The following is a 21,829-nucleotide window of genomic DNA, read 5'->3' on the forward strand; positions in this document are numbered from 1 at the left end:
AGCTGTCACTCGAGAGCGAACCAGCGCCTGGGAGCGAGCTCAGTGTGGCAGCTCCACGCTGGCAACGAGCACTTAAGGCACAAGGAACTTTCTCTGTAACCTGGAGGTGACAAAGCTGATTCCCACAGCTTGGAGTGAGTGTCTGCCCAGGACGGAAAGGTCTCCACCAGTAGACATCACACCCACCAGGGCAAGGAGATGAGAAAGTTGGTTGGGGAACGCAGAGAAAGGTGAAGAAATAGGAGACAGAGAACAGGAGGAGACACAGAGGCAGATTTGCTGCCAAGTAGCAGGATGCAGGAGATAAGAGAGCTGGGGAGGGGGTGGAGGGCTCTGTGAGATAGGGGTGGTTACCAGGAGCTGCTGAGGCGTGATGGAGTTGTCTGTGTAAATGCAGAGTTTCTCCACGGTCAGGGGCATGGTTTCTCGCAGCTTGGAAGCCAGGAGCATGCAAACCGCTCCCAGAAGCTGCAAGTGATTTTTCCGCACCGGAACTGACGACAGGTAGCGATCCACGTAATTCATGGCCAAGGGGAAGACCTCTTCTTCGCATTTCTGCTCCTCGCACACCTGACAAAACCCAATTACAAAAATAAAAAATAAAAGGAAGCTTTAATTAGCATAGGACTCCCCAGATCCTGCCTGCAGAGCAGCTTCAAAGCTTCTGGTCATGGTGGTGTTTCACACTTATCTTCAGGGCTTTGAAGGCACCTTGGTGTTGGGGAGTAAATTAGCTACAGGTGTTAAGCCTATGACTTGAGTGTGATTACACCAGCAACAAGTTTGACCAATGCCTTAGGACCTTCACCTTCCTGTGGAACACTGCAGAACTCATATGTAGACACAAAGAGTCCACAAATAAGTTACGACCAAAATTGTGTTATTTTGTCTCCTTTTTTAACGTCCCCTGTTGGGGATGTCTCCAGCTAGCTCTGCAGCAAAGCTCCCATTTTCTGCTCTGTGGGGACTGTGGGCCTCTGCAAAAAATGAGCAATTCCAGCGTATCTCCAGCTAGAGACCTAATAGGGCAGGATCCACTTGTAGCAATTCCACCTTAAGTGGTCCAAAGACAGGAGAAGAATCAATGGCAGAGCCCAAATCAATGGTTGAGTCCTAAAGTCCTCCCTCAGCCACACTTGTACCACAGCCATGAACAGAATCCAGGACCGCTGAATTTTAGTCATCTGCTCTTATCTCTTAACCACTATCAAAACGCTGGTCATATTTAACTTCCTTCTTTCAATGCAACCATAAAAATATTGAGGTTTCTCCTCATACAGCAGCAAACACCACCATTCTCCTTCCAGCAGCGACTGCCTCCCCCTGCACAGACTGCCACAGCGCCGGGGACACTGACACGCACAGTCATGACAGCTGCCAAGTGTCATCCCCTTTTTGACTGCCTTTAGGGCTGCACAGGAACAGGCTCCGAAGCAGCATTTATCTAACTACCCTTCACAGAAAGGGAACTGCAGAAACAGAACAATAATAGCGGGGGGGGGAACCCTTTAAAAAGCAAGATGTTCATTATTTCTTTTGACAGAAGCAGGCAGTTTCTTGCAACAGCAGCCAGGGTGGAAAGCAGGCAGGCTCGATCCCAAGTCATTTGTCCTTTGCAGAATCTGTTCTTTCTTTCTCTATTGAGACTGTTCACTCTGACCATCTCATGAAGAGGCCCAAGAGATTTCCCCCACTGAACTGTATCCCGCAGAGAGCCGCATTCATTTTTAATTTAGGGAACTAAACAGTAGTGATGTTATTTTCCCCGCTTTAACAGGGCATTTTCAGCCCCATTCAGAAAACGCAAGTCTCTAGCCTGCCGGGTGCACAGCTGAGTTCTCTGCCCAAAAGTTTTGGGGAGCAGGAGGCGAACAGGGGGTCCCATGGCAGCATGCCTGCACACCACCATGGTAGGGTGAGTGGGTTCGGGGTGTCGGGGGGTGGCTGCTTCTCCCGCAATGGGCAACCACACCTTCCAGCATAGCCAGCGCTCTCACAGATTACTGCCCCGCTGCAGACTGCCTTCCTCACCCGCCTCCCGACCCTCCATGTGCCTCCCCGCCGGCATAATCCCCCCCATACCGGAGACCTGACCTCCGGCGCATACCAAGCTCTGGGACTTCAGGGCTCTCCTATCCCCAACATTGTTCCTTGCACCCCTGCTTTGCAGCCCTCCCCAGCGAACAGGGGTCGGGTGCTCCTGCCCCGTGCTTCCCCCCGCCGCCAGCTCTCTCCCGCCGGAGCAGGAATGCGCACGCTTGCAAGCGCGGACGGGAGGCATGGAAAAGCACCGGTGGCCGGGCAGGGAGCCGGAGCTGCGGCGGGAGAGGAGGCAGTAGGGCGTCCCGTACCTCCAGCATCCAGAAGGCCAGCATCTTCCGCATGTAGGGCTTGATCTCCCGCTGCACGCAGTGGAAGTAGGAGACGCGGGGGCTGTAGCGCTCCTCCTGGCTCAGCAGGTTCTGCAGCACCCGCCGGTCCCCCAGGAGCTGCGGGTCGCGCCCGGCGCGGGGAACGCGGGGAACGGCTTCCACGCACAGCAGCTCCATGAGAGCGGGCAGAGAAGGCACGGCAGAGCGGGCAGGGCAGGCAGCCACCCCGCCGGCTCGGCTGCAGCCGCCGCGGGACGCCGGGAACTGGCCGCGCTCCCGGGGGGGCGGAGCCGCCGCCCACCGCGGGGCGACCCGCCGAGCCCGGCCGGCCCAGGCGCGCCGGGAGGGGGGGGGCGTGGCCACCGCCGCCTCCCCGCCAATCCGCGGGCCGAGCGGCTGCGACGCGCCGAAACCGGGATCTGACCACGCCCCCGGGGGCGGGGCCAGAGGCGCGCCGGCGGGCTGGCAGCACGTGGGGCGGCCGCGGGGCGCTGCTGCCATGTTGGGGGGGGGGGGGGAATGGGACCGGCCCCTCGGGGCTCGCCCCGGCCTCCCGCTGCAGCACCGGCCATTCCACGCTTCCCCCGGCACCCCCGTCCTCTCCAGGGGCCGCTCCCCGATGCCCAGCTCCCTGCAGGCCAGCCGGGCTGCAGAGGGGCAGACCCGGAGGTTGCAGGGAGGCTTCTGTCAACCCAGTCCTTACCAATTTCTAAGAGAATTTTTTTCAGTATTTAGTCCTATACCTTTTTTTTTTTAAATATGTGTGTGTCTGAACGAAGTCCTTCAAGGCTATGAAAATAATCAGCTGTGTACATACTTGGAGCTGGTCCGTACAGAGCCAGCTGTCTTCCAAAAGTTACCCTCATGTTATTACTGGCGCAGCTGGGTGGGAGATAGCAACCTCGGTGTCGGCTGAGATAAGGGTTTGTCAGGCTTGGCTGGTTCTTCAGAATAATTGACAATTGTTTGGAAATACCTTTGCAAATTGCACACTGAATGGCTACTTACTCCAGGAATTTTAAAGTCTTTCGAATAAGTTTGCACTGCAACTTCCACAGCACAGGATTTGCTCTGGTACCTGTGTCTGCTTCTAGTTGACCCCGCAGTAATTGCTTTCTGTAATGGGAAGTTGAAGACAACGGGCTGTAATTCTGGCCACGTTGCACTCTGATGTTTGTCACTGGCTACAGAAACTGCAATGACTCGACTTTGCTAGTGCCAGTGGGAAGGGTCAGAAAACTGTCTAAAATGTACAACAGATTCTCTAATGGGAAGGGAGAATGGGTTGCCTTCAAGGTTACAGATTAAAAGCTCCTTACCAAGGTGAGAGAATTAGCTCAGGAGGTCCACTTTTAATGAAAGTTCCCAACATAGTTTGCGAAGGCATCGTGCCTGAATGGGCTGACCTGCCTGTATAAGCCTCTTCGCCACTGGGGTGGTGCCGCAATGTGGCATTTGCGGCAGTGGTTGGAACCAAATGATTATAATCACCAATGTGAGAGGTGGGAAATACATTCCAGACCACCAACATCTCTCGCTCTGCTACGTTGCATCATTCCCTGCCAATTCTGACTGCTCTGCCCTCTGAAATGAAGCACCTCGGCAGTCCGCACTCCTGTAACACTTCATTGCACAGGGCTGTATGTTCCATTTTATAGCACGGCATTGCTGGGCTGAGAGCACGATACAGGGAATCGGACGGAGACAAGCCCAAATTCAACTCACAGCAATAATCCATACCTGCAACCCCGGGGAGAAAGCTGCTCCTGTTCAGAAGGGATCAGAGCAATGGAACTCATAAAAATTGAGGACTTTATGGATGTGGTATCGTACAAAGAGGATTCAGCAGGAACACCTCTGACCAATTCTGCTGGAGTGTTCCTCAGTATACACACTTGTATGTATTTTTAGGCCAAAGAACAAAGAACCAAAGGAGTGGAGTGACTTGCCACAGTAGCTACTCCCTCCACACAAGTCACTTCTATGTGTGCCATTTTGACACATTTAGTACTTTTTTTTTGTATTTTCAGTCATCTAAAGAGTCTTTTAATGAAGAACAAACATACGAAGTTAATAAGCATAAGTAAAACAAGACTGAAGCCTTTGTTCTCCCAGCTCAGGATTTTTTCTGTGTGTTGAAAATGAAAAACATCTTTTTTGATCAGAGGTTTAGAGGTTCAAAATACTACTCATGACAGTGAACACAAAGGTCGCACACATAACACACATTTCACACGCTGGAATCCCATTCCTACACTTGTACAGATGGCTTTCATTTTCTGCAAGGTATACGATACATTGCAAATTTTTAATGATGCCATCGGCGTTGATTTGTTGTGCTGAATGCCCTGAGAACACCATACAGCACGGCGACGCGGAACTGGAGAAAAGAAAGGGCGGAAGAGAATTAGATCAATCCCATCCCTGCCTTAAAATGAAAAAGAGGAAGTTTTGTAGGTGAGATGAGATTCCCAAAACCCTTTCCCAACTAACTTACTTTCACCTTACAAATAAATCTTCCAGTGGTGTGGGCAAGAAATATTTGAAGAATCTATGGGAGAGATTTCTGTGGACCAGTCAGCTGGTTTTAATCCGGGATGACCCCCCCCCCGCTCCGCTCCCCCACTCGTTCATTGTGAGCAGCATCCCCCATTTGTGCAGGGGAAGAGAAGGGCCCCATGTCCCACATTTTTAGTAAAAATAGACAGCAGCTATTTTCTTTAGTCAGGCAAAGGGAAACCACAGCACTGGGTTCTTGGTCCTTCTGGTTTCTGGGCTGTGCCTTTTGAAATTGAAAGTTTCAGGCCCTTTCATGGTCTTTCTCCTGTTTCCCAGTGTCTGCACGGCGGTTCTGACACAGCCCATTCAGCTGGAGCTGGGCTCGGTGGCAACCCTGGGCCATCGGACACGGAGGGGAAAAATGAAGCCCATTGCATAAGAAAGTGTTCCTTCCAGATGATGACTTGGCAAAACTGATGCCTCTGCAAGCCACATTATCAGGCTAGAAAGGCAAATTACAGGCTTCAGGCGTCCTAAAAAGCCTATTGTGTGGGTGTGCGGAGGGAAAAGAGAAAATTCCAGGAAAACCAAATTTTGGTCACTGCTGTCCATAGATAGTCAGCTTCCTGGCTTTGGCAAGAGAGAGCACAGCAATATTAAAAAAGGAAATTCCTTCACAGTAAAAATTAAAAAACCTGATGGCCTCCAGACTTCCAGGATCCCGAACCAGCAATGTTATTCTTTGCTGAATCATAAAAGGGACTCATTTTTTTGGTATGTTGATGAGAAATTAAAAAGAGTGACCAGCAGCTGGAGGTTTTAAAGGGGCAACGCAGACGCAGGTCTGATTCCAATGGGCAGCTGGTGTCACGCAGGGGCTTTGATCGAGGCTATTGCCATTTATCGAGATGGCCATTCAGTAGGGGCACGTCCTTACGCTCTTCTCTGCAGAAAGTTTTCATCCACGTCACTTTGCATCAGCCGTGGGCCTGGCCCTGAAGGCTGTCAACAAATGTGATCAGCACCTTTTCTACACTGGTTTCTATGTCTTACATTTTATATCTACTTTCTGTCCAATTTTGATCTACCAAGAGCTAAGCCATCCTCTTCCTTGGTCATACTGCAACTACGGTGTCATCAGTGACATCAAAATGAAACTGCTTAACATACATGAAGGACTTGACAACCAAATCCAATGAGCAAATAACTATATAATTTGCTGTAGGAAATCCCCAAAATAAAATGAAAAACGGGTACCATTTTGTGCATGTGTGAGAAAGAGCGAGGACAGCATTTCACACTTTCTGGTTTGAGGATTTCAAAACACTTCAAACAACTTAATCTGTTGTATTTCACATCCAGTTTTCCCTAAAGCAGAGAGATATTGCAAGCATTCCCAGCAGGAAAGAGCAAGGGCTGTGGCACGCGAGGGCTAGCAAAACATGCCGCGGCAGTTTGGTGCCACAGTCTGTGTTTGCCAGAAGTCCCTGCTGCTTTAGAAGGAGATGGCACAGGTTACGGTCCATCATACGCACTTAAACTGCTGACAAAGGTGGACCAGTAACCGGCAGGTCAGGCCGGGGGGTGCAGCAGCCGAGGAGGGCACAGCTTCATCTGCTGAGACGGCAGCAGCAGGGCAGATCGCTGCAGGGAGGCAGCACGTCAGCCGGCCCATGGCAGATGTTTGCTCTAGTGCACATGAATCGGAGCCCGCAGGCACAGGGAGCTGAGGCATCTTCTCCGCTCATTCAGCTGGTCCAGTGGGCAGAGAGCTGAGGATTTCCTGGTCTCGGTCCCATGCTTAAACACAAGACTGCCGTCTCCCCCCGTAGCTGGCTCTCTCTCCTTTCTCATATCTTATTCATTCTTAACTTTAAAAAAATGCTTTCACTGAATTGAAGGGAAGTTTGGTCGAGTACAAGCTTAACATTTGACCCAGGGGATGTGTTTCCTAATATCTTTCCCATTACTGGCAACCACTGCATTCCCTTTCCTCTGACTTGGTCAGACTGTTGAGTACAACTAATTAGTTTGGTGTGATGTCATCTGAATACTGAATCTCAGCAATGCTTAGATATATCCAGTAATGACGTACATGAGAAACCTGCAGAAGAAAGTTTGCTGCTTCAAAGGACAAAATAGAGCTTTTTCATTGATTTAAATCCCCTTATTAGAGCAGCTTTTGGTACAGTTTGGACTAATTGTCTATTTAAACAAAAATAAAAGTGTGACTGTTGATACTATTTGAGTTTACGCTACATCCAGCACTTTTGTATGCCTGTTCCTGGGATATGCATCAATTTAACAATGAGTTCCTTAACCAGGATTTTTAAGGGAGAGAAACAGGGGGACGAAGGGAAGCCTTTCGCTTAGGTGTCTTCCTAGCAGAACAAAGAAGTGATTGGAAAGCAGAATAAATGGATGAAAAGAGACACGTTTGTAAACACGCATTTAGCAAGCAATTCACTGCGTCTTTTGGCAAATCATTTAGGAGAAAAATTCCAAAGCGGGTATAGCTTTGGAATGTCTCCATTTCGGAGTAGCCAGGCCAGATTTGAGTCCAGTGGAGCCAGCCCAGTCTGCCCCAGCTAACAATTTAGGCCAGCAGAGATTTAAATGTAGTTTCACCTGACTCTTATGAAAAGCATCAGAACAAGTTTGTCTCCACCTGTCATTTTAGCAGCTGTTTTCTGCCTTGGTTCCCTTTTCCTAATGAAATCTAAAATTAAGTCACATTTTCATTGACTCAAGCTCATACCATAGTGAGCCATCCCCAGGTGAATGTTCAGTTTTGTTCCCAAATCAGGCATTTTAGAAACCAGCCAAATTCAGCTGGTAAAGATAGAAAGACAGACCATAGAAAAAATGCAAAGCTGAAACCAATCAATTTCAGAAAGAAACTGGGGTTGGAAAGCCCCCAGTTATGATATATTTAGTTCATTTCAGGGGATTATCTGTGGTCGCCAATTATGCAAATTGTTAAAAAACACTGCCCCAAAATTTTACATCTTTTTTTACAACACCCTTCCCTTCTCCATCCTTCCAGCCCTTTCCTGCCCTGCCCTGAATTGATCTTGTTGCCTACATCTTGCGCAACCTATTCGGTAGATTAGATGCGTTTGGGTTTTTCTAAGAATTTTTGGTTGCATGATATTTTTCATTTGATGTGGCAAGCCCGGTGCCTAGCGCCCGTTTGCCAACACAAACTGCCAGTCAGCGAGTCAGAGCCAGCTCAAGGCTTCTCGGCAGTGCAGGCAGAAAGGGAATTTGCCGTGGCTGTACTGGAGAAAGTATGAGTCCTCCCTGGTGAAGTGACAAGGAAGGAGAGACTGACCCAGCTGGAACAGAAGGGAAAATACTTGAAAGCTGCGAGAAAATACTTCTTTCGCTGCAAGAAGTTGGGTCTGCTACGGGATGAAGCTGTTTGCAGCACCTCAAGCCTGCGTCCCAGCCGTTCACTGCACTGTAGCACCCAGGCACGTTTCCCGGGACCCCACAAAGTAAAGCAGGCAGCAGAATCATGGCAGTAGGGCTGGAGCCAGCCAGCGCTCCTGAGGAAATGGGGTGGGATAGACTAAGCATTGGACTGGCAGGTGGGATGGCTGGATTTTAATCATGGCTTGGCCAGGCTGTAAATGGGGATGGAGGTCTCTGCCTAAGCCTGGACTAGGAGGATTGTTCCCTTTACAGGGCCGGAAGGGATCATGTCAGGACAGGATGGAGGGTGGGTCTCGGAGAGGGTGCATACCCTGCTGCCGGCATTGCAGTGGAAATACTGTAGGACTGAGCTCTAGGGTGCCAGCGATGGGCAGGCAAGAGTCTCATCAGATCAGTCAAATTGGTGGTAGATTTTCTTCCTTGTAGGGAGGGAGGACTACACTGTGTGCATGTGCGTGTTTTTGGGGGTAGAAAGAAGATGATTGATACCCCACTGACTTCCCCCACTTGTGGTGCACCTGGCTTGCTGTTACCTTCCAGCACAGGCTGAGTATACTCTACATGGGCTTTGAACTAGAGGCAGACCTTGCAGGCGAGAAGCCTTTACCATGAGCTTGTTGGCTGCACTCAGTTCACCCTTGGTGTAACTGAAAGGAAACATCTTGTACCAACCCCACATCAGCCAGAGTATGCCTACGCAGCCAGCGGGCGCCGAGTTGAGCCGCTGTCTCTCCAGCACAGCGGCTGTGTCTGTGTGTGACAGACCCTCCACTCTGACACCCCAGGGACCACCCCAAAGCCCACCGTCTTTGCTGCCAGCCTGGCTTTACCACCTTAAGCCAACGCATGCATAGCGCGTGTCCTCCCCCACCTCAGCAGTGAAGCAGTACGCTCATCCCTCCAGTTCAAACTGCAAAGCCAAAGAAAGAAAATTTTAAGGACCTACAAACCACAGTGATTAAGTACAGGCAAAGAGGAATGTCACACCCCTGTGTTAATAAATGGAAATAAAATACGATCCACACAGCAGCACAGCTATTGTTCAGATAACCTGCAGCACTGAAGACAAGTCTCCTCTAAGTAAGTTCCCAGAACACCTTTCCCTGAAGGCACAAGTGTCACTGTATTTCTTGTGATTGTCACAGCCAGGTACCTCTGTATATCCCAACAGATGTATAGAGATCAAATTCACTGAGATGCTAATATCCGTAATAATATACGGATGCATTTCTCCCAGCTGTTCTGGTAGCTCTATATTATCTACGTGTGCTTCTGCATTCATGTCATCAATAATTACTGACATTAACAACATGCTAATGAGATACGCTCTGTGAATGCATACCCATCACTGGGCAAGCAGTATTCCCACTGTATTTAGGCAGATCTTTGGTGGAGTGATTCCAGCAGTTGCCTGATATGTTAACCATTTCTTCCAACACTAACCTACTGCTTTGCATTTGCTCTGAGCCTTACAGCATCGGAGTTGCTGCTCCTGCTTGTCCATCCTTCCCTCTCCTCGCATCACAGCAGTGAAGATGTCTCCTGAGACATCAGAAACTGAAGTTAGTAGTGGTTTATATGACTAAGTTAGAAAAAATGGTATTGTATCCCATTCAACTATTCCTACTAGAGCGCCAGGCTTCAGCCACTCCAACTAGACCTGCCACTGAAAGTAAGTCCATACTTTATGCTCCTGCTCTGTACGTGTGAGCAGAAATACTGTCCTTCACACCTGACTACAAAAGCCTGAGCAGAAGGGAATCAAATCTACTGCAGTGCAACACCAGAGTCAGTCTCCTACCAGGATATTGTCCATAGCAATTAAAATATGAACTTCCTTCCTACTGCAAACTGACAAACAAAGAGGTTCCTGCGATCAGGCATGAGTGCTTCTGAGATTATTTTTGTAGCTCTTTAGCATTATTTATAAGGTGAGCTTGGTAGACCATGTCCCCAAAACAAGTGTTTTGTCATCTGGACAGTGAACAGCCTGCTGCAGGTCTTAGGGGCTGGGCCAGACCGATTTGAGGGATGGAGGACCTGAAATCCAGCTGTATATGCTCTGGGTGGCTACTGCCACAGGGATGAATTCCATGGTGTCTGGTCCACAGTGAAGAACCCTCTGTTGCTACCAGTATTTTGAAACCGCACAACAACATCAGCAGCTGGGGAAGGAGAAAAGATGAGGCGATGGCAGTGCTTAGTAGACCTGCAAAGGAATGCAGGAGCATCCCCACTTACCGATGAGGAAACTGGGGCACGGGGCACTGAGATGACTCGCTCATCACTCCCCAGCAGATGAGTGCCAGGCCCAGACAAGGAGCCTGCAAATTCCGAGTCCCAGCATGGTGCTCTGTCTGCCTCAGCCCCACAGCAATTGAAGATGTCGCATGCCCAACATCAGCCCCACATCCCGCTCAGGCATGCTCTGGTGTGCTTGGTGTTGGTGACACAGCTCTCTCCCGCAGGCACTGATCCGTATGGCACTCACTTGCACATACTTTCCACGGCTCTGCGATGCAGGGCTGTAAAGACGCTGAGCAGTTACTTCTCCCTGGGTGATTTTCCATCGCCCAGCAAACAAGGAGATCTTGCAACTGTCGTTGGCTTTTCTTCACCTCTTTCCTGGGGGAGACTCCCTGCTACGCGGCCACCTTGCCAGTCCCCGTCCAGGCTCAGGGCAATGATAAGTGCAGAACTGCTGAACAGCCCCACCTTCGGAGCCGCTGATTAACTGCCTGACCCAAGCTGTGCAGAAAGGAGCGCAGGGCTTGCCAGGCCTACTAGGAACTGTCATTACCATAAAAACATCCCCTCCTTCCTAATATAGTTGAGCCAAAGCCCATTGCAAGAAGCTGAAGGATGCTGGCCCATCGGCTTTAGAAGCAGCTGGAGATGCTGGAACTAGAGATGCTGTTTTGGACCTGAAAGGTGTTACACAGCCAGATAGATGGTGGTCACGGGAGCATGGCAGGGATTATCGAGCAGTGCCAGGGGATGTGACCTCTCTGGGAAGCCATGGTCCTTGCCTGCTGAAAGCCTATGAGGGAGTCAGGAGCATGTGACAGATGAACACACAAGGAACGTGGGGACAAGGACACACAGGTCATCACGGCCCGGTGGGTGCAGCGGTGTTAGCTTTGCTGTTCCTTGACCTGGAATACCCCTGCCTTTGTTCCGCAAGCGTGACTTTGGAACGGAGATCTCTGGAGTCTCTCCTTTGTCTTTTCCTTCTGTGTTTTGGACCAGCCTGGTCCCCTGGCCAAGCTGAACTTGTTAGTGTGACCCTAGGGAGAAGAATCTCTACCACCCAGCACGCCAGGGCAAGCAGGGAGAACTCCACCTATACAGGGTGGAGAGCTGCAAACAGCAAGTGGAAGAAGCATGCAGAGAACTAGGGAAAGCGAGGAAGATGAACCGCATTGCTCTGCTCATCCTGTGACAAATGTGTGAGGCTCAGCTGGCAAGGTGAAAGGAGGAGATGGCTGGTCAGATTCAGCCAAGGAACTTTCATTTCCCAGGCTGAGCTCTGAGCGGTGCACATGATGGAAAGTACTGACTTGTTTCTCCTCCCACCTGAGCTCCAGGGGCTTCTTGCATTCAGAAAAGGCAAATGTCAAATTGGCATGAGATTTTGACTTCTCAGCCCAGGCAGAGACAGAAACTGGGAAGACGCATGCATGCTTAGAGAGCCAGAAAGAGAAAGAAAAGGGAGGACAAGGAGAGAAAAATAAAAGCTAGATCAAGGACTGAATTTTCAAAGGCACTCAGCAGCCAGCAAATCTTTTTGTTCTCAAGGCCGTGGTGGAAGAAGAAGGGTCTGGATTATTCTCAGCAAAAGCTGAGCTTTTTTAGAACTCTGCCCCCTCCCCTTGCATGCCTATGATGAAGATTTCACAGAGGCGAGATCTGTTTGATTTAAAGGTATAATCCTGTGGTCATGGATCTAATGCATGGATCTGGGTGTCTGAACAGAAGCTGCAAGATACTGCTCTCCTTAAAGCAGCCACCTGGGAACGCGTGCCAAGCCCAGTGTGCTCTGAAGCGACTTGGCCATCATCTTCTAGAGGACCTGACCTCTCACCTACAGCCTGCGCTATATGAGCACCAATGTCTTGCCCTGTTTGGCAGCTGACAGACCTTGTAGTGCAAAACATGAGTGTAAAGACACGGGGAGTGGCTGAGCCAGCTTTTTCATAAGTGGGCTGAAAACTGAGGAGAGAGTCAAAGCACACAGCACAGCAGCTAATTCCTGGGAAAGGTTGACTGATGAGTTCTTGACCTCATCGAGGCTGGGGAGTACAGTCAGTTTGCAGCTGCCTCTGAGAGTTACCAAAAGACTCCAGGTCAGCTGGAATCTTGCCTTTTCCTTGCCAGAAAAGAAGAAACTCTTAATAGCTACAGAAGAGGAAAGAACAGGAAGCCCTAGAGGGATGTAAACAAGCTGGAGGTGATGGGACGTGACAGTTAGACCTCACTGCTACTTAAATCTCTTGTATGCCCTGTAATTCAAGGGCCTAAGCCAAGGAAACTGGAGTTACCCCCAGTCCTGTGAGTCCCTCTGAGGAAACAGCTACTGAAAGAGGATTTTCCTCCCTGCCTGATGTAGGGAACAGCCTGTTGGGAGATGCTGGGGTTGCACCCTGAGGCATGAGAGGAGAAGGCAAGATCCTCCTTCAGTGCCCACTTGGGAAGAATGTTTCCTTCCCACTGGCTGTGCCCAGCAAACACACAAGCAATAAGGAGACCCTGGGAGTCGCCCCCAGCCCCTGCCACCACCACCCTTCCGAGGCCTAAGGTCCCCCCATGAAATCCGTTGGAGCTGCTGAAGGGCATCGCTTGCTATTTCGGACAGAGCCCCTTTCCTGTGGTCACGCTCCAGGGCAGAAGAGTTGTACGCACATTTGCAGTTACCACTTGGCTGCCTGGTTCAGCTGTTTGGTCACTCGGGGGAATCAGCCAGTCCCCTCCCATGCGTGCAGGGTTCGCCGGAGCTCCCTCATACCCAGGCAAGGATCAGGCGATGTATTACTGCATAAAGCACAGCTGAATACGGAAGGGCTTAATTTTTAAACAAAAGCTGTGACCAGCTTCAGTGGAGCCAGGAGCAGATTCTACTTGAAAAAAAAAAAAAATACCCTTTCTGCTGGCAACCATAGTGAAAGGAATGAGATCTGGGTCTTCTTAGCAAACTGCTGGGCCTGGGAGTGCTTGAAAGGTTTCCTAGAGACAACAGTGCAGTGCAGGGAAATGTTTTCCATTTGCAACAGCACTCCTACCTCGTTCTTCTCAGTGCACCAACCTAAGCATGACCTTTTGGGGTTTGACAGCTAACAACCAGTCCTGGCTCCTGCCACTTCCTTTTGAGCCTACAATGCCAACTTCTGTGATTCCTAAGCAAGATTACAAGCCAGAAAGAGCTTGGATATTCTCTAGATATCAAGGCTATCTTGTGTTCTAAAATGCATGAGAGGAGATGCTAAACCACATGCTTCAGAGTCAACACCAATAACGGTTCTTGCAAATTATCCCTAGTCTACTTGTGCAAGGTTCTTCTGCCTTCCTCTGAGTCAGCTAATACTGGCCTTTCAGATAGAGAAGAGACTGTTAAATGAGCCTTAGGTTTCATCAGCACAGCAATTTCTATTTTTTAGCATCTTAAGTTTCCCAGAAAGAATGAGGAGCATTATTCCCTTCACCCAAATAATACCCAATAAAAAAAAAAGTAATAGATGTTCACAGTGAAAAGAAAAAGCACTTATTGGAAAGAGCCAGGAAGTGCCAGGGCTTGGGGATTAATTTCCTAGCTCTTTTCTGCCTTGCTTGGTAGCCTGGGCAGACCGCTTAGCTGTTACATGCCTCAGTTTCCCTCCAGCCAGCTGAGATAATGGAAGTACATAAGTCTCCATTGAATTCAGTAGAACTGCTGCCAGATATTCCAGAGCACACATGTGCAAATGGAACTCCGGCAAATGCATTTATACTACACTTAGCTGGCACTAAGCCCACTCCATTCATATTTATGCAATTAATCATTAATGATGTTTGTTTATTAATGGTGTTAAAGGCCTTCAAAATGGTAGAAAATTCCCAGGTGAAAGATGCTACAAGATTATGTCTTTAACTCTACAAACATGTAAGCAAAGGATTTAATTCTCCCTGAAAATGACATCCTGCAATGGAACGACTGGATCAGACCCTTGGAAAGGGACCTAGTAATTAACTTGGTGTAAATTCATCAGCTTCAGTCAGGATCTGGAGACTTTAATAGTCGAGTGCTAGTTTTTGTAGCGACAACTCCCAGAACATACTGTGAAGCGGCCTGCCTGCTTGAAGTGGTACAAGCTTCAGGACTCGGAAGCTCTTATTTGCCTTAAAATGGGTATAAAAGCACACCCCCCCCCGCTAAGATCTGGGCCTTTTGGGCCCTGAAGCACACAAGAGGAGGCTGAGGAGGTGCCAACCTCCCTAGATAAGGCGGACAAAGGAGCTGCATGAGAAACCAACTGCACAGGGAGAGAAAGGACAATCTGGGATCTGGTTTCCTGGGTGAAACCATGGAAGTCCAGGCTGCTGCCAAAGGGGCTGTCCTGCTCGCCGCCGTGCCCGATGCCAGTCCTCCTCCCTTCCTTGCACGGAGGCTGCTCTTTGTGCTGGCTGCCCTGTTCTGACTGGGTTAACTTCTGCCAGATGCGGGACAAGACCTGGCTGGCTGCAAAGCTGCGTTACCGAATGGGCAAGTGCAGACAGGAAAGCTGTGCTGGGAGAGATTTAGGTCAGCTTTGTCTCAGAATCAGGTGGGTTTCTCCATTTGCTCCATCCATATAAAAGCTTTACTCTTTTCACCACGCAAAAGGATATTGTGGTGGTGAAACCATTTAACTGTCTTTAAATTAGTATATATGTAAAATAAACCATATTCATGTAAGGTATGACCATATTTGTATAAGAGCATCTACTGTTTTAACTATGCTGGCAAATAAACCTCCCACAGCTCAGCAGCTATTTACATCGATGAAGCACGGACTAGACCACATCTTCTGAGGCCCAGTTGTTACCAGGGCAGGCAGCCATTCTGGGGAGCACATAGAGACGCTGCATAAGCAATAGCCGTAATAAAGGAAATGCTCATTACTACATGAAACACAGAAACTGAGACTATTGCAATTAATTAAAAAAGGAAATCAGAGCTGGGTCACTAGAGCCTAATCATAGAAGGGGGGTGGGGGGAAACAATCTGGGGAAAAAAAATAAATATTCTCAAGGCCCCTTAAAGATAACTATCACAGGCTACACCCTGGCTGACCCCACGTCACCCTGGTACATGGCTACTGAAAGTGCAGCTCCTCAGCTGGCAGGGTGGGGCTGCCAGCATCTGCACGGGGATCCGTCCCTCCGCCCGCCACCGCGGCGGCTGGAAACGGCTCGAGAGAAAAGAGAAGCCTCAGCAAAACAAGAAACTTTAGAGGATGTTTTTCTCCAGAGAGGATGGGAAAGTGTTTGATTTTTCTACCTGAAAATAAACATATATATGTTATATTCTGCCCAGTTAATATCTTTCTTCTTGTTTACCTCAAGGTCATGCTGTACTGCCTGTCCTTTGTGGAGTGGAAGAAGCAGGATTTGGCTGTGATACCATAAAGGGGAATTTTTACTGAGGCTGCTGGACATAAACACACCCTGTGGTCCCCTCTGTCTGTCCAGGCCCCATCGCTGCAGCCCAGGCTTACCGCAATGGGTCTCCCTACGCTGCGACATGGCTGGAGCTGGGCAGGAAACATTTTTCCCATCCCACAAAAATCTTCCTGTTCTGCATCAGGATGAACCCAAGACCTTTCAGCGCTTCTAGCCTTGTTTTCTAAAGAAACAAGCCATATGCAATCCTGCTGCGTGTGTCTGTCCTCCCTTTCCCATAAATTCTTAATCCTTTGGCCAATTTCAACCAAGTCTGACTGGCTTGATCAGGTAAAGGTACCAACGTTGTTGCACTCCCACAAGTCTTGTGCAAGCAGGCAGCTCAGGAGAAGAGACCCAAATCACACTTCCACTAAGGAATAGATTCAGTCTTTCACAGACACCAGATAACACACAGAAGAGCTTCAGTTTTGCTGGAAACCAGCTGTGCCTGACCCTGCTGCTTACAGTAATAGTGTCTGGAAAGCTCTTGCACACCGTGGCATGACCTGGGACGTGGGAGGACAAAACTCAAGTGCAAGCCTTGCTTCGTCCTGGCCATGATTCTCAGGCTGTGCCCAAAGGGGTGGCTACAGCCAGGGACATGGGGTTACCCTTTCTCTCATCCTAATATAATTCCAAACACAAAGAAAACCCAACATTTTCTTCCAGATATTTGCACTGGGGAGTTTCAGCCATCTGCAGTACAGGTACAGGGAGCAGAGGGGTGGGCTGCTCACCACTGCCCGCAGAGTGGGTTTCGCAGAGCAGGGCATTGGTTGGGGGCCCAATTTCTCCAGCGTCCACCTCCTTACACCCTCCACCAGCAAGGAACTTGCCAAGGCCACAAACCTTCCCTTGACCCTTTGACAAAGCCTCTCCTGCTCCCCGGACAGGGGCACTGCCCCACCATGTCACACACATCCCTCCACCCCAGTTTTTCATCAAGCTTTGCGGAGGAGGCTTCCCTTATTTATTTTTTCTCTCTTTGCTGCCACCTCACAGGTCTTTACCAGATCTTTGCAGATGGCAGCTCAATGCCTCAATGCCTAATCGTGCATCCCAGCTTTTGCATTATCTGGGTCCTGGAGGCCACCCTGCAACATGTGTCCAGGCCAGAAAGGTCAGAGATAAGCAAAAGGTCCTTTTGTGCTCCCGTCTCCCTGCCTGCAGCTCCCTGCCTGGGTTTCTGAGAACCTAGCTACCCTCAAAAAGAGAAAGTCAAACAAACAACTGCATGAGCACGGTGACTGATAGTGCTTCAGTAAGCCCCTGACACCATCTTTTAACGCCTAAGCGAAAGGGAGAGGTCGCCCTAAGGTATTGGCAGGCTCATATCCCTCCACACAGAGAGGGTTAAGAGCAGAAAGGCGGGGGAAAGAGCTGGTTGCACTTCAGCAGTAGCTGTACAATCAAACTAGCAGGCCAAGTAGGCAATCAGCTTGCATAGGAAGATATACACAGACACAAGAGAATCCACTCATGGCCTGTAAGAGGTAGAGATGCATCGCACTAGTTCACTTCAACTGCTGCAAACTCCAGGCTGGCAGGAAAGTCTATGAACAAAAGGAGCATTTAAAGAGGGTGAGATTCAGCTGGTGCTGAGAGGTAGCACAAAGCCTCAGACTTACCTCCACACCCCAAGCTGAGGTTGGTGATGGGTAAAAGGGATGGGACGCTGAACTACCATCTAGGCTAAGGCACAGAGAAGTATCCATTGCTGATGGGAGCTGGGAAAGGGCAGTTATCAGGGAGACAGCACTGGAGGGGTCTGTGAACTGATTGCTGAACTGGGTGAAAATAACCTCCTGCTTTTAATCCGTGATAAGTTAGAAGGTATTTTGATGAAGGTGGATGGAGAAGTAAGGTCATACGTACTGAATCACATCTCCCTAGGCCTATGTATTTTAAAGTGTGCTTAACTTTGTTTCCACCACAGCTGCTGTGAGTTTTGCTCCCAGCTTAGGTCAGTAATGACAGCTTTGGAAAATCCCATTGCTGCAGTTTAACAATGATGAATTAGTTAATACCTGCAAAGTGCTTTGATGATGTAGATTTCTCAAGCAGGCAGTGCAAATACTGCTGCTGCCTCTGCATGAAGAAGACACATGGGATGCATGTTTAGCTTAACTGTAACAAAACATAGATGTCCCTGCCAGTCGTACTGCCTGAGCCCTTCCCCTCTCACTAAGAGTGGAGGTGAGAACAAACGTCTGAGAACAGCTCTATCGGTTTTTGTTCACCGCCATAGGGCTGAGGTTCTACATGACCCTCAGGAAGTTGGACTCCATGCACCGTGCCTCAGTCTCCCCTTCTGTAGTACTTCAGGGCTGATGGAAGGAGACATTCACAGAACTCAGCATATTTTATAATTCGTGCATTTTGTGGCTTTTTTTTTTTTTAAAATTCTTGACTGGGCATAAAAATACCAGCCGCCCAAAGCTATAGTGCAGAACGTCAAAGGCGTATGTCTTTGATTTATGAGGCCTCCATTCAGTTCAGTTTGCCTCCCCCCGTAGTTCCCATGGGAAAAGTAGCTCTTCACTTCCTATCCAAAAATCTCTTGTATGGTATGGCTGGGAGCTGTTAGACAACCACCCCTTTCTGCCCTTGCTACAATTTTCTCAGAAAAGTGAGCTGAACACGCTGCTTCTCCCGTCTGCTGTGCTAAATTTATTGAAGAAATAAAGGTACCAGATTAACAGGAAATGCAGACGCTATGGTTTTGCTTAGTAATGTGCTGACCAGGTTAAAAATCTTGGTTATCCAACCTAATGCACAATGCAGAAGAAGAAATCAGGAAATCAGTGGAAACACTGACGGAAAACACCTTACCTGCAGAGAGCACCCACCACTGTATACAACTGCAATACCACAACCTACAGAAACACTGCAATATCCAGTCCCTTTCTGCTCCCAGGAAAAAGGCTGGTGCCAAAGCCAAAGGCTGGGATAGGGCTCAAGAGAGCTCATTCAAGCACAAAAACATGCGTGACAAGTCTCTGCCCCCAATCTTTTGTCTTTAAAATGACACAATACCTGTTGCTTCGGCCCCCTACACTCCCTGAGTAAATCCATCCTGCCCTATTGTCGGGATGCGCAGTGCTTTGGAGAGCCATGCTGCTGGGGTCTGGGGCTATTACAGCAAGTGATTTTCAATAACCTCCAATAGTAATATTTGCATGTTTTTGTCTCCACAGGGAAAAGCTTTTTTTTTTTTTGTAGAGACTCCTCAGTCTCCTGCCAGGGCAGCTTCCTTCTCCTACTGCCGTGCTCTCCTCTGTATCACTGTCTCCTGCCACTGGGTTGTTATGAAGTGATGCCAAGCGTCTGCATGAATTGTTTCAGGACAGAGATTATGATCTATCTAAAAGAGTGGGGAGACACATTCATCTAAGTGTCAGCTATTACTGTGAACGCATCAACCAGAGACACCAGAAACTAACAACGAGCCCTGGAAATTCCTACTTGGGTCAGTAGACTTACTCAGCTCTGTATACCAATTTGATGTCCATGGAAACAGAAGATCTTTCTTTTTTGGGCATACAGGATTACAGTTGATCCTAATTAGTAATAAACTGTAAACCAGAGACTGTGCATTTGTACTTCTGAACATGACAGAGCTCTCCTACTAGCTGGGGTTAGGAGATGCTGCAAGACAAAAACCAGACTTCTGTCTTTTGCAGTTATAACCATCAAAATCCCAGATAATTCCTGCCCTGATGCGCACATGAGAGCGGTCAGCCCCCGCACACCCACGAGCAGGAAGGTTAGCCTATGAGTAATGATGGCAGGGCTGCAGGCTACCATTCCCGTGTGCCAGCAGCTGAGACAGCGAGACACAAAAGGCTTAAAGAAGGGCTGATGTTTGCCATCAGTTATACCCCTGAGACCCCATTGATTTCAATGGGCTCCCATGTGCAACATGAAGCAGATCTCAGCCCATTCAGCCCCACATTATGCAAACTTATTTTTACCACCATTACCTGACAAATATGTTAAAAGTATGCATAAGTGTTTATTTACTTCCTGCACAGTAAAAGTTAAGAAGGAGAAAATAGATGCTCAGCAACGATCTCTGCTCACCTGCAGAGATTGATGGTTGGATGCACAGCTGAAAACTACAATGGTGCCCTAAAGACAGACCAGTTTCCACTCCCCATCTCTTGTCACTTCTTGCACCTGCAGATCTGGCTCAGCTAAACCCTTGCAGGCACAGCTAAGTGCCTAAGGAAGACGCATCTGGTTGCACATGTGGATGATGCTTTGAGCAAAACCTGTAAACCACTGCTTTGGAGCTGAAATAGCATTGTGAGAGCAGAGATTATGCTGGCGGTCCTCAGCCACCAAAGAGGTCTGCTGTATACAGGCCCACTCTGCGTCCTGTGTTTAACCCTTCGGCTTTGCAAGCTGACAGTTTGAAAGAGTTTTAACAGTTGCATCAGAGTTGAAAAACAACTGCAAGTGAGGCAGAAAAAAAGTGTGGCACAAGACCTTTGAAGAGAGACTGTAGCATGAACATTACACAGAGTATCTCAGCAGTAGTTTCCCTGCACACCCCGCCACAGCTACAAGCAGGGCAGATTTTTCCAGTTCTGGTGCTGTCACTGCTGCTCTCATGCTCCATCAGGTGTTTGCGTATCGGCACCACCATGATGCTGGGCAGAGCTGGGCTCCCCTCTGCTGAACTCTCTCCTTGCTCTGATGGTGTTTGTGATTTGGGGCATCACAAGCAATATTGGGATTGCATCCTTCCCTGCGACACAGGGCAAGTGACCTATATACCTGTACCCTGCCAGGCCAGGGCTAGAGAGCCACCACAGGCTCTCTCCTGTGCAAGATAAGAGAAAAATGCTGACATAGCTTCTGGGTAAAGATGAGAAGTGTCATCTCACCATATGAAGAATTTGGGGAAATCTCTGCAAAATCTGAGACTTGCTGGGGTATTTCCAATAGAGAGGCTGGCCCGGGCTCTGATTGTCAATGAAATTAAATACATCAGACAAATAAAAAGGCCAGACCTCCCATCTTTATTTATTTATTTTTCTGGCTTAGGCTAGAAATCTAAACAGGGCTGGTTTGAAAGGTACTTTCCATAAGCCTCGAGTCCATCTGTGCTTGCCCAGGCCCAGCTCCCCTATAAAACATGATAGAGAAACCCGAGCTGTCCTGAAGAGCACAAGTCCCTGAATACTTGAGTTTAGGACAGACCGATTTCAAGTGAAAAGCCCATGCAAGACCAAGCCCCAGCCACATGTGTAAAGGAATAACACAAATTGTGCAAACAAATCCTGGGTTAGAACAAGCGGATTCACGTACACCTGCATGAAGCAGGGGACCTGCTCCATTCTGCCTGCCTTGTGCTGCCAAAAAGCCTCCCGGAGACAACGCTGTTGTGGCTGTAAGTACAAGAGCAGGATGGAGCCATCTGCACAGGGATGTGCTGCTCCTCACCTCTCATGATGGCGGTATAGGTGGTGTTACTCTACAAGCCCCCAACAGAACTGATTTGGGCCTCACCTGGTTTGGAGTTCAGACACCAGTGCAGGTCTCGGCACCTGGGCATTACAGGCAGAGGCACAAACAGTTATTTTGCTGTTTTGCACAAGGAGTTTGACACAGGCCACTAGCCATGGACAGCTGAACTCTGCACACAGGCGAGAGGAGGCCAGTGACACTGCGGCGAGCAACCAGGAGCAGGCTGCATGCAGTATGGCTGGCCTGTGGTATCATGCAAAGACTAAAACTGGACCCTTTATTTCACTGAACTCTGGGGCTATTTCCTACCCTTAACATCTCATTTGCCCAAGCCGTGGTTCTTGCGTTGCCAGCGCACTAAAACGCAA

The 21,829-nt window shown here is 49.0% G+C and overlaps 1 protein-coding gene across 3 annotated transcripts in view; it reads right to left on the reverse strand.

Moving 5' to 3' along the window:
• CCND3 (cyclin D3) overlaps window positions 1–21,829 on the reverse strand; it is a 47,674-nt gene that overhangs the window by 13,329 nt on the left and 12,516 nt on the right. For 2 of the 3 annotated variants that reach the window (XM_054181079.1, XM_054181080.1), the window contains exon 2: window positions 355–570. In XM_054181079.1, the coding sequence (XP_054037054.1) occupies window positions 355–570 (216 nt within the window). Of the gene's footprint in view, window positions 1–354; window positions 571–2,351; window positions 2,655–21,829 lie in introns of those variants that run through there. The other variant, XM_054181078.1, reaches the window with a different exon arrangement.

This window comes from Rissa tridactyla, chromosome 21, assembly GCF_028500815.1.
Source record: "Rissa tridactyla isolate bRisTri1 chromosome 21, bRisTri1.patW.cur.20221130, whole genome shotgun sequence".
Lineage (NCBI taxonomy): Eukaryota > Metazoa > Chordata > Aves > Charadriiformes > Laridae > Rissa > Rissa tridactyla.